General features: G+C 40.6%; 3 protein-coding genes and 1 non-coding gene across 7 annotated transcripts in view; all 4 read left to right on the top strand.

The window, feature by feature from the left end:
• Positions 1-2,981, top strand: part of dock11 (dedicator of cytokinesis 11) — a 36,280-nt gene extending 33,299 nt beyond the window's left edge. For all 3 annotated transcript variants that reach the window (XM_076143714.1, XM_076143716.1, XM_076143717.1), the window contains 4 exons: positions 27-217; positions 789-889; positions 968-1,106; positions 1,791-2,981. In XM_076143714.1, coding sequence (XP_075999829.1) covers positions 27-217; positions 789-889; positions 968-1,106; positions 1,791-1,880 — 521 coding nt within the window. In that variant the 3' untranslated portion in view covers positions 1,881-2,981. The remainder of the gene's footprint in view (positions 1-26; positions 218-788; positions 890-967; positions 1,107-1,790) is intronic.
• An 808-nt stretch (positions 2,982-3,789) lies between these two features.
• LOC142993119 (interleukin-13 receptor subunit alpha-1-like) lies at positions 3,790-9,408 on the top strand. The gene is made up of 10 exons (XM_076143765.1): positions 3,790-4,013; positions 4,278-4,405; positions 5,442-5,601; positions 6,105-6,204; positions 6,652-6,827; positions 6,976-7,112; positions 7,344-7,497; positions 7,594-7,693; positions 7,982-8,063; positions 8,201-9,408. Exons 1-10 carry the CDS (start codon positions 3,926-3,928, stop codon positions 8,297-8,299), a joined length of 1,224 nt encoding a protein of 407 aa, XP_075999880.1. The 5' UTR covers positions 3,790-3,925; the 3' UTR covers positions 8,300-9,408.
• A 134-nt stretch (positions 9,409-9,542) lies between these two features.
• LOC142993120 (uncharacterized) lies at positions 9,543-14,613 on the top strand. Of its 2 annotated transcripts, XM_076143766.1 has the most exons (10): positions 9,543-9,783; positions 10,538-10,671; positions 10,821-10,956; positions 11,077-11,176; positions 11,636-11,826; positions 12,168-12,298; positions 12,377-12,503; positions 12,840-12,936; positions 13,028-13,094; positions 13,481-14,613. In XM_076143766.1, the coding sequence occupies exons 1-10, from the start codon at positions 9,723-9,725 to the stop codon at positions 13,544-13,546; spliced, it is 1,110 nt and encodes a 369-aa protein (XP_075999881.1). In that variant the 5' UTR covers positions 9,543-9,722; the 3' UTR covers positions 13,547-14,613. The 2 variants fall into 2 exon arrangements, with proteins under 2 accessions (XP_075999881.1, XP_075999882.1); XM_076143767.1 differs by lacking the exon at positions 10,538-10,671.
• A 750-nt stretch (positions 14,614-15,363) lies between these two features.
• Positions 15,364-15,437, top strand: trnar-ucu (transfer RNA arginine (anticodon UCU)). The gene has a single exon. It is a non-coding gene; the product is annotated as a tRNA-Arg (tRNA).
• The last annotated feature ends 655 nt before the right edge of the window (positions 15,438-16,092 follow it).

Raw genomic sequence — 16,092 nt, forward strand, 5'->3', positions numbered from 1 at the left:
ATTTGCATACCCGCCTTACTTTCCAGCTGCCAATGCGTTTCCCTACGTGAAGAAGCGTGTGGAGGTGGTGGGGGAGAAACATTTGGAACTGAAACCGGTTGACGTGGCCATAGATGAGATGAAGGCGCGCACTTCTGAGCTTGCAAAGCTCTGCTCCAGCCAGGAGGTGGACATGATTCAGCTGCAACTCAAACTGCAGGGCTGTGTCTCTGTGCAGGTAAATGTGAGGCACAGACAAGGCAGCGTGAAAAGTCAAATGCAGTCTGAACTATCATAGAAACTTATAAGAGAATAGCTTTTCGCCTTTGTGGTGGAATGAGTTACCAAACTCCATTCCATCCACTTAGTCGCTCTCTTTCCTGAACACCTTCATACCTAATGTCTACCTATTTATTTAAAAACACCTCCCTCTCTGTTTATACTTTCCCCCAGGCTGTGTGCTGTTGTTCAGCTAGAACCGATTTCACCAGACTAGATCTCTGCTAGATTAATACTTTTATTGAAGAAAGCAGTTGACATGAGCACACAGTGATAAGACATTTTAGTGATTTTATACATAGAGAAGGGAACCGGAGGTTCGCCGGTTCGAGTCCCTGCCAAGGTGCCCCTGAGCAAGGCACCGAACCCTCAATTGCTCCCCCCTCTGCGAAGGGTGGTAATGTAATGTAAGTCGCTTTGGATAAAAGCGTCTGCCAAATGCTCGTAATGTAATGTACTTGTTAGTTTCATTTGGGTCTGGTTGTGTCAGGGCATGAGATTCCATTACAGACTCAGGCATGTTGTTACAGGTGAACGCTGGGCCCATGGCATATGCCAGGGCATTCCTGGATGACAGCAAATCCAACCTGTTAGGCAACAAGAAAGGAAAAGAGCTTAAGGACATTTTCAGGTACACAAGAAACACAATCCTGCTGTCCACAAATTATCTTTTACAGAAGTGCTGAGTACAATAAGTTTATCATTGCAGGCGTTTTGTTGAGGCCTGCAGCATTGCTCTTGACATCAATGAGCGTCTGATCAAGGAGGATCAATTTGAGTACCATGAAGGCCTGAAGACCAACTTCAAAGACATGGTCAAAGAACTATCTGACATCATCCATGAACAGGTAATCTTAGTCTACCACAGCGCCTAGAGAGAAAGCTGGGGGCTATGAAGTGTAACAAACAGTATCTGTCTCTGCGAAAACCTTTAGGTGTCATTACAACCTTGTGTTTCCTCTTCAATATTTCCTCAAGACAAGTATTCCCTCTGTGAAGAATTGAAACACATCTAAAGTTCAGTGCCATTCTATAAGGAAATGCCCCACAAATCAGCGGCGGTTTCAACGGTCCCCTGTTTCTTGTGTCAACCTAACACCTATTTCTGTCTTCCATTAGAATGAGTCACTGCTGTATTGCCATAGAATAGATTTCTGTGTTCTTTCTATTTCTGTGTTAACGCTGTGTTGAGTCTTTTTCACTCTTTTCACTCTCTATAACAACTGGTCTAACTGGTCTGATCTTTCTCTTTGATATGCTGGCCCATAGCTTTAAGGAGAAACAGGTAACATCATCATGTATAAAAGCAATTGTTCTTTGTCTCTCTTTGAATGTATGGGGTATGAGAAATATCAATCACAATCATATAGGCATCCTTCATTTTTTACTTACCTACTTGCATTCAACTCCATCTCATATTCTGTCCTTGCCTGTCAGCCAGCACATTATATTGTATAGCTGAACAAAGAGTGTTCTCTGTCAATTGGACTTCTGACACTTAACGTCCTGTCTTTGTTCTGTTTGAACTCTAGATCTACCAAGAGGATATGATGCGTTCACTGCTACAAAACTCCCTCCACGTGTTCCGTGCCATCAGTGCCACGACCGCTGACCTGGGCTGACCGCGGACCCCCACCGCCTTCCACTCATTGTGACCTCATGTTCACATTTGGGAACGCTGCAGCTCCCTGTTTAATATCTACCTAGCTTAAGCTAAGCCCAAAATACCCCCCACAGTGCAGAAGACACTCAAGAATGAACAATCACAACTCAGTATTTAGACATACGTCAGTATATAAACATCAGCAACAGCAGGATTCATCACAGTGAGGCCAGCTGAATGTCCCTATGCCAGGTTTAGCTCTTATTCTGGCTAATTTTGGGATTTTTAGTGCACTTTTCTTCTTCTGGTCTGCTGGAACGACTCTTGGATGTTTCCCCAGATGAAGCTTCAGATTTTTCATGTCCCCTGTAAACCGTTGAGCTTCCAAACTCTGCAGGTCACTCTGTAACTTCTGTTCTGATTGCCTTGAGCGTTGCCAGGATAGCAAATAGGCGACTGGCTCCGTTGAATCAGAGCCTACAAACCGACAGGGAGTAAATACTTGTACAAGCCGAATATTCCAATCCATCAACTGATTGCGATAAATGAGAGTTGCAGCTATTTCTGCCCCAAGTGCTTTTGTCTATTTTTTCTGAAATTAAATTAAAAATGACATCAGGGTTCTTTTCAAACCATGTGATGAAGCTGCTCCTATCATGGGTGTGCTCAGCTCAGTGTTATTGTAAACGCAGGCAATGAGTCATGTACAGTAAACATCATGCTGACCGTTGATCTCAGTCTTTGAACGCCTGTTGTCTGCAGGCAGGACATCATTGATAGTAGAGGATTTGACTGTAGGACATACGTGGTGATGATGATGAGGCAGTGGAGGGTCTAGACCCAGTGCCTTTGTGCCCTTCCTTACTCCAGCTATCCTCACATGCGGTGGATTCATCGGATTTCACAAGTGCTACACTGAAATTTGCAGATAGATAATAATATTTAAGAAGATGTACATAATTTATCATTATGCTGTTAAAGCCAATTCTGTATCTGTATGTATGTAATTATATTTTTAACATTTTGGACACTTGGTTTGGTCCAAATCTGCTCTGATGTGCAGCTGCCTGACAAAGATACTTTTTAAAGCCCTTTTCAATAAAAAACGAGGAAAATTTTACACCGAGTGACGCCTTGTTTGCTTGTTTGCTTTTATTGAAAAAAGGACCTAGCTGATGGTCTTTCTTCGTGTTCGTTGTTTTGGTGGTGAATGATGAGGCAAAGATGAACTGAAATCTTCAGATGGGTTTTTACTGGAATAAGACATTGAAGAGCGCTCGTCCTGACCCCGTCCTTGTGTCGTAGGTCAGGCCGTGAGTTTCCACGTACAATTGCATTTATGCCGCAAACACAAGGCGTCATCAATTCACTGATGACCCTGTAGTTTAACTGTTATCTATTGGTCAGCCAGCTTCAAGAGGGGCAGCGCTAAGATTCAAATCTGAGGGATGAACAGCTGTCTGTGGGGGAAAGTAGAATAGTCTTTGTGTAAATTAAAGAACAACAGTACGGTGTTATTAGCCCTATGATCTGAAGAAGCTCCCCTGACTGCCCGTCCATGCAAACACCCTCTCTTCCTTCTTCCTGACCACAGATGCTTGAAGCTTTGATAAAGCGATACAGTGACCTCTTCACCTATTGGCAGATATGTGTTATCTAGCCCTCCTGGAGAGAGAAGCTGTGGATCTCTTTGTTTTATTGCTCCACCTCCAGACTTTCCCGGAGCCAGCCATTTGGTTACTTGTAATTATATTAACCTGAGTTACTGTATTTGCTTATATTCCAACACTTTTATATCATTTCTTGAACTTTCATTCACACACATTTATGACTTGCAGTTATTATGAGATATGAGAGATGATATGATGGTGTCACAGTCCACAGTCCCCTCCTGTTCCCGTCGGTGGCTCCTCCCCCGCTGTTCCCGGACACCCGACACGGCGAAGTCTCTTCACCTCTCGCCATATCTCGTTTTTACCCGGCGACTTTCCTTACATTCTTTAATACGCGCCACTACTTTCGCCTTCTTGCGTGGCATATGTCCACTGGGAATATCCGTCTTTAATGACCGAGGACAAAATGTCATTTACACGGACGGTTCTCACGGTATTAAAGTGCGTCGCCATGGTTGTGTTTGTTCACTGTTCGCCAGGTAAATAAATACTCTTTCTATTCTATATATTCATAATTGCTGCTTTCCATTAACGTGACCCAGCTGCTTTATTTCTGGTGTAATTATTCAGGGGAAGTGACTCACAATTAATGTTTTTCAAGACATTCATTGAAACTGTTTTTTTATTTGTTTGCTTAGATGTGTACATTTCGTTTTGTTTATTTCTCCCAAACAGCAGACGTTGTTTTCTACAGCTTAATTCATTGTCACTTTTGATAATAATAATAACAATTGGTCCCTCAGAGCCTCTTCCTCCTCCCACGGACTTGTCAATAAGTTGGAATGATCAGTTCACTGTGACGCTTTCGTGGTCCTGGCAGAGACCCAGCAGGCTGGAGGATTCCTGTCTGGTGGGGTATAAAGTAGGAAAGGTAAGAACACAGAGAAAGTCACAAGTCAACACATGCGGAGTTCTTATGAGGTTTGCCAGTTCCCACATTTGAAATGTGTTCAAAGTCTGATTCCCATTCACACCTGAGCCCACGCAGATAGACTGCATGTGTGAATGAGCCTAGAGACTAACCTCACAATGTAAGCACGCAGTTCTAACTAAGCCTACGTTAAAGTTGCAAAGCCTGGAAAATCATGGCGGTAAGGTGATCCTACTATTACTTTCATGTGTTTGAAATATGCGGAATATCCCCCAAATTACAACGATGTCAACAAGATGAGCGGATCCTACGGTAGTTCATTGGCAAGACCCGAAGTCTAAGACAAGTCTGAAGTCATGAACACCAGGTCAAAGTCAAGTCGAGTCGTATCCATGTTAGTCAAGCGTGTCCACAAATTTGGATCAAGTCATGTGACCCGAGTCTCCCCCCTGTGGGATTTATGTCCTTCCGCTCCATGTTCCCAGCAATATCAACAATGAATTTGCACAATTCCAAATCCAATTCAAAATCCATTAGAAGCTTGGTGTTGTTGATTAAGTCAAACCACATGACTTTTAAATGACATCATTGTTGACCATTTTCCAGAGCATGTGATATGTACTGTATATTGATTTTCTTCCTTCCATTAAGCCACTAGCATAGATAAATCAATTTGACAGAGATTTAGACTTCCTATGTAGTCTGCCACACCACTTTATTTGATTTATTGATGTATTTTCTTGCGGTCATTGCATTTGCCAGCACAGACTCTTGCAAGAGTTAGGGAAGCTCCAGACAGACACACAAGCAGGCAGAAAGACAAACAGATATTTTATTTATCCCCTTGGAGACATTCAAGGAACCTGTAGCTCACAAATATAAGACAAACCACACAATAATAACAATACTAGGTATGAATAATTAATACAGAAGAAGCACAAAAAATAGCTAAAACAGACATTAAAGTGTCCATTATGGCTCAGTATAACACTATCTACCTGAATAACTGTCAATGCCTGTTGTTTTCTTTCCACAGGTTGAAGACGACACAACGGTGGGGAGAGGCGATCAGTTTTACAGCACCATCTGTACCACAGAGAGTAATTGTACTTTCACCGTGGAAACGATGACGGAGAAGTGTGACGCTTCTTGGACAAACAGCAAACCTGTGACTATAAGCATTGAACGTCCCAGTGGTGAGAAATGAAGTGGAAATTTTGGATTCCAGATTCTTGAAGTTGAAGTTTTGTTTGGACCTTTTTAGGTTTAGAGAATATGACATTTTGAGAGGGATAAACAGAAACGCTCCCGTTTGTTGCAGTAGTCCAATAAATTCATTCTTGCTTTTGATTTGACATTTGATTCATAGGATTTGAGAAAAGTACTGAAATGATCAAATAATACCTATTTAGCCCCATTGCTAAGTCAATTTAGTGTTCTTTTGATATTTTTAAGGAATATTACACAGAAAAATATGACTAATGAATGACTGGATGTGCACATTGGAATGTTTTGGAGATGTAAAAGTGTATAGTATAAATCCCCCCCTCTAGAATCCTAGACTAGAGGGGGTTAACGGTTCAAAAGCATGAACTTGGGTGAAGGTTTGAGCTGGAGAACATTTTGTGATATAGAGATGAATCTTTGTCTACTTCTTGGTCAGAGTTTTGATCTTTCTATTTGTTTGCTTGCAACACAGCGGTGGTGAGAGAATACACGTGTTTCCTCTACAACAAGGACACCATGGACTGTTCCTGGGTCCCAGTAAACCCATCTCTTGACCTGATGGTTCTCTACAAGTGAGAATGACAGACATCTGCCAAAACATACTGTTCATCCTCAATACATCCCAGCACTACTTCACTATCATAAATGTATTTCTTAACATGGCTGACATCACATCTATCTACACAGCCAACTAAGTGTCTGTAATATGCAAATTGCCTACATTTACAATTTCAAGGTAGCAAGTTTGACTCGTTTAAGTATAGGATGTGGCCTCTGAACTGGCAAAAAGAGGAAGGTCTAATTACACTATTTTACAAAAAGATACCTGTTAGCAATCTCTGTACATCAAGTATTTTCTTAAAAATGTATTTTTATTCAGCACTGGATGTGTAGTAAATGTCGCACATCTTGGACCTAACGAGTATTGGCTGTTAAACACGGAGCGCCATCATCACCTAGTGGCAATTATAGGAATTGTCAGTATTCTGTCGTCACCTCTTTTGTTTGGGTCAATTCAGGTTGTGTACCAGCACTAAGGAGCCCCTCCAGATGTGTGAGAACCCTTACAGCAGTGGAAGGAGAAGAGGTTGTTACCTGAACATCAAGGTCATCTCTGAAGAAATCTGCATGCTTGTGAACGAAACGTCGCAAGCAGTTGGATGGAACAGCTTCACATGCACGCCTTCACACAACGGTTGGTCTTGCCTCTTTCCACATCGTTGTGGTGATGTTTTGTGAAGAGCAGTACTGCTAAATGTTCCTTTTTAAACTGTAAGTCCTGTTTGAACTCTTTTGTATTCCTGCATAGCACATGATACTCTCCTTCTTTAACTTCTTTCCAGTGAAAGTTCCTCCTCCAAAGTTCACTGTCACAGCAGAAGGAGATAAACTCAATGTGAACTGGACACATCCTGGTATAGGAGAGAACGCATGCTGGAATTACACAATCTGCTACAGGATATGTCTGGAATCAAATAGTGTAAGCTTCACACACATACACAGACACACACACACACACACACACCGCAAAAAATCTGTTCACTTATTAAGAAGTGGAAGTCATTGTTTCTCAGCAACTTCCATCTGTGTATTGTCACAATTGTCAGGTTTCTTCATCTCTATTAATTATGACTTATCAATATCATCACCAATATGTAGTTTCCATTAAAAAAAAGTATCTTAACGCTGTGATTTTGTTTGATTTGTCCAGAAATGTGTGCATCATACTGACAGCAAGCCAGAAAGTCACGTCCACAAGTCGGTCTACTACGATGAGCGATGCCATTATGAATTCCAGATGCAGGCAAACATGGATGACAACTGTGGGCAAGGACAAAGCGACATGAGTGAAGTCATCACTTATGGTAATTTTTTGTTATAGGCCTCACGCTTTGCTATGTTGGAAAACATTTTCGAATTTACTTCTGAGAGGCTGAAGACGACGTGTTTGTTTACCACAGGCGCTGACCAGCATCCTGACCGATTACTGACTGTGGTGGTCGTTGCCATTCCGGTCATTCTGTCTATCTCTGTCATTTTGTCCTGTTACTGCTTTAAGAGGTGCGTTTTAGTGTGTGTGAATTTATCCTTGAACCCAACAGTGCCACCTGTGTGTAATGAATTTTGTTTTGTCTATTAATCTCTGTCCAACTTTCTGTTTTTAATCCGTTGCCTATCTTGTATAAATTCCACAGTCTGTTTCCCGAGCAATTAAGCAACATGTTTTGCTTATTTTAACAAATTCCAACTACAGATAGGCTTGCTTTCCATTTACTTGCAGGACAGATGAACCCAGTGTTTAGTGTGAACGTTACTGTACTGATCTCTTATTGTGATTTGTGTTGGTAGGCACAGCTCCATGCTCTTCCCTGTCCTACCAGATCCTTCAGTCATATTCAAGGAAATGATGAATGTCAACAAAGAGGCTAAGGTGTGTTCACTTTATTCTTTGTCTCGCTCTCTGTCTCTGTTGTTCTCTCTCACGCTCTTTGTCTCTCGCGCTCTCTCTCTCTCTCTCTGCTCCCTTTCCATAAACACTTTTTTTACTCATATCTTTCTGGTTTACAGGCTACAACAGGAAGTGTGTACGTCCCAGTGCCAGAAGCTGTTGAACCCTGCAAAATCACCCTTGCAACTGAGAACAGTGTCCTCCAGCAAAATTCGTAACACACACACATGCGTGCAGGACTTCCACTGTAAAGTGCATCCAATTATAGGAGCTGCAAGCTGTGAAAAACGACAAGAACGTTTTTTTCTGGCTGTACCGTGCTGATAGCTCGCTGTTGAGGATGTAGGGGGACGAGGATAAGGAATGCATGTTCCGTTACACATAGTGGAAGACTGCAGTTGGTCCTGCTGATGCCATAATGTGGCAACCACCCATCTCTGGAAATGAACTTTACAGTTTGAAAAGATCACAGGGGATTAAACTCAGGAAGCCTGAAGTCTAGCTGAAACAGTCCCAGTAGGACCGGCGGACCATAGGCAAGAAGCAAGAACCCAAGTGGTGGAAACGCACAATAATCCTGTCTGTGCCACTGTCAGGACTCCCCAGCCCAGTCCTACCAGGGCCCCTATCTAGCAGGTTTTTCTATCCTGCCTTTAAATTTATTGCTGGCACCTGGCAACCCAAGTACCTGAGAACATGGACAAGCAAATATATAGTGAGATAGTCATTCTGTATGTCTGCCCTGAAGACATTGACATTGCAAAGACCATATTTACCTCTGTTTGAGGTAAATATGAAGGGTTTTGAAAGAAAATATGTAAAACGATGTATTCCCAGTAACATCACTCAGACTGATGTTTGGTTAAACTAATGCAGTGGCAGGTCAAAGCTGGTCACTGGGCAAATGGACTCTTCTGCAGGCAGAGCAAGGACTCGTGGGAATTATCCCTAAGAAGGACTAAAGATGGTTTAAATGTTGCCGTTGATGCATAACGGTGTTATAACTGTATCCCGTAAAATGTGTTTAATGTGTGTTCAAGCTCATATCCACTGTCGTTATCAGTGATGTTCACTTCTTCACGTGTGTGTGGTCCGGGTTGTTATTCCCTCCAACACCATACAAAATATAGGTAAGATAAGTTTGACTTTTCAGTTTGTTATTATTGGAGGTTATTTCATCTTGATCTCACAAATCGTTCCTTGAACTACAAGAGCCTCCCAGAGACTGACAGACTGACCATGGAATGACAGATTATGTGCTTTCATGTGTGTACAAATGGAGTGAAACCACCACAAACTGCAGATAGAATTACATGTTTTATGGTTACTGTTGCCTCAGTTCCTTCCCACTCACACAAACACTAAATCACCATTAGTGACAAACTAGCATTTCCTTCCCCATTCTAGCTAATCTCTCTCTCTCTCTCTCTCTCTCTCTCTCTCTCTCTCTCTCTCTCTCTCTCTCTCTCCCCAAATGTCTCCGCCCTCTCCAATACTTTTATTTCCGGAATTGCCGAACTGCGCACAAACTTCTAATCCTTCTCAACAGCCAGCAGTCTATGACTACAATCACTCTGCTTTCATGATAAACGAATGAAAGGAGACCTTGGATATCGAATCGTCCAAACCGAAGTGTAAAAGATGTATAAGAAGCTGGATGTATTCCTTTTATGTTTCGCTTTGATGGTTCGGTCCCAGAAAGGTAAAATACTTCCATTTCATTACATGTTCCTTTGTTACTTTCGTAATCTGGCTGCGTGTGAACATACCCGAGTTTTCCCTTTGATGGTCTCTGAAAGAATGGCCGTGTTTTCCGTAAATGGTGACGTCAAGTAAACGCAGAGGATCTAAAAAAAACTATCCTAAATACACATGTCTGAATTTTCTTTGATTGCCCCCATTTCCCCATATTCTAAAAAGTTTTATATTCTTTTTATTTATTCTCTCGTTTTAATCCCCTTTAGTCCCATTCCTGCGTCTTTTAATTTATTTGACCTATATATGTACATATAGTGTGTGTATGTGTATAGATACATATACGTATATATACGTGTTTATATGTTCACGTGCAGCTCAATAAATTAGAATATCGTGGAAAAGTTAATTTATTTCAGTAATTCAATTCAAAAAGTGAAACTCTTAAATTATAGATTCATTACACACAAAGTGAAATATTTCAAGCCTTTGTTTGTTTTAAGTGTGATGATTATGGCATACAGCTCGTAAAAAGCCTAAATTCAGTATCTCAGAAAATTTGAATATTGTGAAAAAGTTAAATATTGTGGCGTGTCACAGTCTAATCAGCTCATTATGGTTCAGTAGGCGACACAATCATGGAGAAGACGAGCACCTGTGTATATATATATCAGAATATGAAATACTGTATAACAAAGATACAAGATAATAAATAATAATACAATATTATATTATCCTTTTCTTCTGTTTTCCAAATTCAGCCACAATCTTGCCCCCACGAAATGTGTCCCTAGTCTGGATTAGTGACTTTGAACCAGAGGTGTCATGGGCACCACAAGAGCACTCAGAAAGACCCTGCAATTACACAGTTCACAGAGAGTTACAGAGAGGTGATGTGAGTATAACAGTGTGGTGTTCCTGCTCCCACCTGGCTGCTGTTAGAGTGGGAATCTCTCTTTGAAATGCCTTTCCTCACGTTTCTTCCTGGTTTTCTTCATTGTGAAGGTTTTAGCCCTTTGAGACTTGTTGAATCCTTTCCTTCAGGGCCGGGAGGAACATACACCAGTGCTCTACAGTCGTATGTTCACTGTGATGAACGGAGGTTATTTGATCTTCTTAGTCCGAGCTGTCTGTAATGGTACAAGCAGCGGGCCGGTGGTTATCAACGCCACGTACCCAGGTAACTGTTTTGGCCCCAAAAAGTATAATTCTTCACCAAATGAGCACAGGTTGAAGCTATGCTCATTTGAAACAAAGCCTCTCTGCTCTGCTTCATCTGTGTGTTACTGTTCCACCTCAGACCTCCTAAGGGATTTCCGGTGCTCCGTCCGCTCCTCCAAGCTAACACATTGCTCCTGGCATCCATCCAACCTCGTCCCAGATCTCCGTTTCTTTTACAGGTATCTTCTGGCACTTCCTGTTTACATGGTCTAGTTAATCTGGGGGTGGGAAGCACATTTTGCACGAGGGAACACACAGCAGTGCAGTAGCAGTGTATATGAGTGAGTTATACTGTAAATCTTCTGCGTTTCCCTTTTCTGCATAACTGAAGCCTCAGTGGAACACAGGCGGTTAGGTCACTTTCTTTATCACAAATATTTAGTATGTAAGTAAACAAGGATCCATCCCAAACAAAACCTAAATCTCATTTATTTTTCTAATCAACTAATCAGTTAATGCTTGAATACACTTTCACTAAATTTGCCCAGAGCCATAATATTATCAGATTATAGATTTGATTTCTTTGTGTGCATTTATTCCGCTTATTCTTATATGCAGAAATTGTGTGTAACTATGAAATTAAATGTGAGCTGCTGAGGTGGGCTTTGATCCAACATCTCCTTCTCCATTTCTCTCAGGTTGGTGGATCAAACAAATGGAGCGAAACTTCTACCTTTACAAGAATGTTCACAATATGACACTGGCGGCGTACAGAGGGGTTGTTCTGTGCAAGATGCCAACTACATGCAAAACATCGATGTTCTTTTCAATGGAACGCTCAACAATTCACTCATCAGGAACACCTACCGGATAATGCTTAGAAACAATGGTTGGTAAGGAAGCGAACGGAAAGTGCTGTGTTGAAATACATCACACTTCTTCCCCTTTGCTCTCTGAATTGTAAGAGTCCCCAAAGTCTTTTCCTGGAAAGACACAGAGCAACTTGAGCATGGCTGTTATGCTGTGTAGACAGTACTTGCATGTGCATACAGGGACAAGAAAGAGATGAAGTATTATATGTACTATTATTATATTATATTCTTCAAGCGTTACTCTTCAAATTTGGCCTGAGCTATTCAGTAAAGGGATAATGTATGTGTATACTCATCTTAAATGAAATACCTTTGGAGGTATCTTCAGTGTCTTCAGCTGTTATCTTTACCTACGCAGTGAGACCAGATGCTCTGAACTGGACAGTGACTCAGGTTGGGGGAGATTTCCATATTCGCTGGAGTCCACCTGACATCAAAGTCAAATTCTGGAAGTACAACATAAGCTATACTGAGTGTAATGAAAACAAGGTAACACTTTGGACCGGGGGGTACGTCCTGTCTTTAACCGTGCATAGGTGTTACAACTTTGCTTTCACTTCCTCACAGAGTTTACCAGTAGGTGAAAAGACTTCAACCAAGCTGAATCGCGTCTCCCATTGTCAGTACCGCATGACCATTAAAGCCATCTACAAAGGGAAGGAAGTGACACCTTCAAGTGAGGAGAAATATTTTGGTATGTACACTCTCTCCGTCTCATTTTGGTGTTGTGGGGTTTTAAATAAAGTACATGCAAGTTGAATTAATGTTACTCCTTAGAATTTTTGCAGTTGGAATAATGTTGTGGGCTGCTTCGAGGTCTTTAGCCATTTTAAATGATGACTCCAAAGTTGGAGGATTTTAATGTTTTCTTTCATTTCTGCAGTGTAATTTAGGAGGATGTGTGTACTGAACATTGTCAAAGTTTCAAAACTTGCAAAGATATCCAAAAATGTGAAAATATGACAATGTTTTTGAGTGTAAGAATGGAGTTGCATTTACTTTCTAAAAATCATACTGATGTCAAATGCAGGTGCAGAAACGGATCCTAACGCCCTGGTGTATGCTGCTGTCATCATCCCTCTTGTATTTATTGTCTTGGTTGCACTGGCTTGTGTGTGTTTCAGAAAGTAGGTAACCCATAAAGTCTTTGACTTAAAAAATAAATCTCTTTTGGCCCCTGTTGACCTAAATCTCTCCCTGGTTTCTGTTTCTGCACAGGCATAAGGAAAGCATCTTCCCCAAAGTACCGGAACCTCGAGACCTCCTGGCTGACAACAACAATAAGGTGAGACTTCTCCCTCTGAATGTCCACACATCAAAAATGATAATAGTAATCAATGACAGTCTTTTTTGTTTACATTGAACTTGTCTTTTATTTTTCACCTAGAAAGCTGAACTGAGATAATTAAATCTTGCCATTGCCGAAAGTAAATTAGTAAAATTGACTTCAGTCTTTAGAGGATTGAAAAAGGTAGATGTTACAATTTCTCAATTGAAATTAATTCTCAAAACAGAAGTCTTCTAAAGATGTTATGTTATCTTTTGGTCTTTTTGGTCCATAAACTTAACAATTATAGTCATTCCTGAATTTCATAGGCTGACATTCTTGACTTTCTCCCTTAATCCCTGTGTGAAACGTCTTCAACCCCCTGCATGTATTTCCTTCCTCAGATCCCTGTTGGCCATCTGTACACCCCGGCAAAGGAAGATAACTGTGAAATTTCTGTGATGAGTTAACCTCAAGTTGGCAAAATTAACTGTTCATTACTATTACTGTACGGACAAGATTTTGGGAGACTCTCTCTCAGGTGGACGTTTTATGTGAAGGCTTCCCTTCCTCCTGAAAACTTGGCTCCTCCTCTGGTAGGTTTGATAATGTAGAAGTGTGTTTGAGGTGTTTGTGTGAAGTTCTCTGTATAAAAGCAATAGACCTCTTTGCTGGTTACATGGTGATCCAAGCACAACTCAGCTGACGATTTTCATTGTGTAAAAGGTAAATGTTCACCAACATGAATATTTGAAAATGTGGTTGTCTAAACTGGTCTTTGATGATCAATGGTATCAGCTTGTTAAGCTGCAAGTCAAACTGTAAACCTCATCATAACAAGGACAAGTAACATTTTGTGTAATTATCTTTACAGTAAATATTTGAAAATGTGGTTCTCTCCAGAAATCTTTATCAGATCATTATTTAATATCTTTTCAATTCCTATTACTGGGCTATGCACCAGTAGACAAACATTTTTTTTTACTAGATGTCTGTCTGATAGTGCTGTGGCTGAATTGAAGTAAATCCACCAGCGCTGAATTATGCAACGTGGTTCACAAGTGATATCGGTTGGCTTAAGCAGGCCTGCATACGGCTGGAACTTGTCTGGTCTGATTTTGTCTGGTCATAAAAAAACCTCCATAAAGTCGTTTGGTTAGAACTCAGACATGAACATTTTGTGACCCCAGTGTGTGAGTGTCTGAACGCCAAGCGACCACACAGAGCAACCAGGGCCCTTCTGATAAACAATGTGATGAAACATTGAAACTCTTTAATGATTTTGCCCTTTGTTTCGGGTTCCGTGAGAGGATTCACCATGACATGGACAGAGAATTTGACGCACTCCTGCCTTTAGTACATTTGTTTTTTTTTTTACGTTTTTTTTATTGACCGAAACGAAGAACAGTATTTCCTGTTTGATCAGGTCTGGGATCTGTAAATTCTAACACTTTTGTGGCCTGTTAAAATTGATCTAATGTGATCTAACAAATGATCATACCACAAATAAATCATTGCACAGAAAAAGCTTGGTTATGTATTTCTTGACTCTATTGTGTTAAGTATTTGACTATATAAAATATCAACCACTTGCAAATACAATCAAAAATAGCATTTAATGATATATGAAGGATGGAACAGAGAAACATTTACAGCTTGTGTCAATATATTTCCCAAGATAGATCAAAAGACAATAACAATATAGACAGATGGATCTTTTTACGTTGATTTCAATTTGTGATGCACGGACCACAAAGCGCTGTTCTTTGTATCCTTGCTTTTAATATTTTTTAATAAGACCAAACGTTTGATTTCTGATCTTAATTGTAACTATCGGTCTACTGTAACAAGCATCGACTACCTTACGTTTCTGTTCCATCATTCCTGAGTATTTATTGTTAATATCGTAATTTAGTTTGGCCCGGTGCAAACGGCTCAGGGAGTCTCCATTTTAGCCTCATTTTCGTTACCGAACAATATGAAGCTGGCTAACAGGAGAAAAGGTTGCTCCTTGTTGAATTTTCAAAATAATGGCCGTGGCTACTAAAGCCAGTTTCTGTTAATAGTTAAGTAAAGGGATGCTTTTATTTTGTAATGCTAGAACGTCGACATCCGGTTTACTTTAGCTAATTTGTTACAACTTGACACAACCTTCGCAGTAAACAACAGCGCCCTCTGCCGGTCATCCCTTCGGATCTGAGTGGTCCTGATGCTGCAGAAATGCAGAGAGTGGCGACATGAGAGATGCAGTATCTAAATCGTACTAGGCCTGAGTTATCCTGTCGCAGTCTCTGTGGCGCAATGGAATAGCGCGCTGGACTTCTAATCCAGAGGCTCCGGGTTCGAGTCCCGGCAGAGATGAGTCACTCTGTGTGCCCAAACGCAGACCTGTGTATATTTTTATCAGCTGGGCAATAGCAGCATGTTAATACATCATCATTGCTGAAACATCAACAAGCTTGAGCTCATTTCTCATTGATGTGAATGAACTGAAACACTCTCTTTGTCTTACTCTGAAGTATCTTTTGTCCTGTGCTCAACCTAAAATAAAACTGAAGACTGTTGAACCTGATTCAGACAGGAAATGTCTCTGCATTGCTTAGTTCAGAGAGAAGATGCATTTAACAAGTGCGCCTACTGATTTGACACTGGACCATACACAAAACATTTCCTCTTAAAATTTCCTCTTTAAAAACCGTTCTTTTTCATTTTTTTTGCTTATCCTATTGCTATGTTATATTTTGATGCCATTAACCTGAAATGTTCAATAAAATACTGTTTATATAGGATTTATTTCATATTCTATTAATATACAATAGCTGAGATTCACAACAGAAACACTAAAATAATCAAATTCAATAAAACAAAATAATATTTTTTCTCTCAAATAACCATATAAAGATATTTTCAACCCCTCGACGTTATCAATTCATGTTTTCTACAGATTTGCAATACATAAGAGCAAATTCAACGGTTACCTCAGTATCGAAAGATTTACGTCTTTCATGATGCAATA

This window comes from Genypterus blacodes, unplaced genomic scaffold, assembly GCF_046128005.1.
Source record: "Genypterus blacodes isolate CSIRO-AG114 ecotype Tasmania unplaced genomic scaffold, CSIRO-AGI_Gbla_v1 ptg000027l_1, whole genome shotgun sequence".
Taxonomy (NCBI): domain Eukaryota; kingdom Metazoa; phylum Chordata; class Actinopteri; order Ophidiiformes; family Ophidiidae; genus Genypterus; species Genypterus blacodes.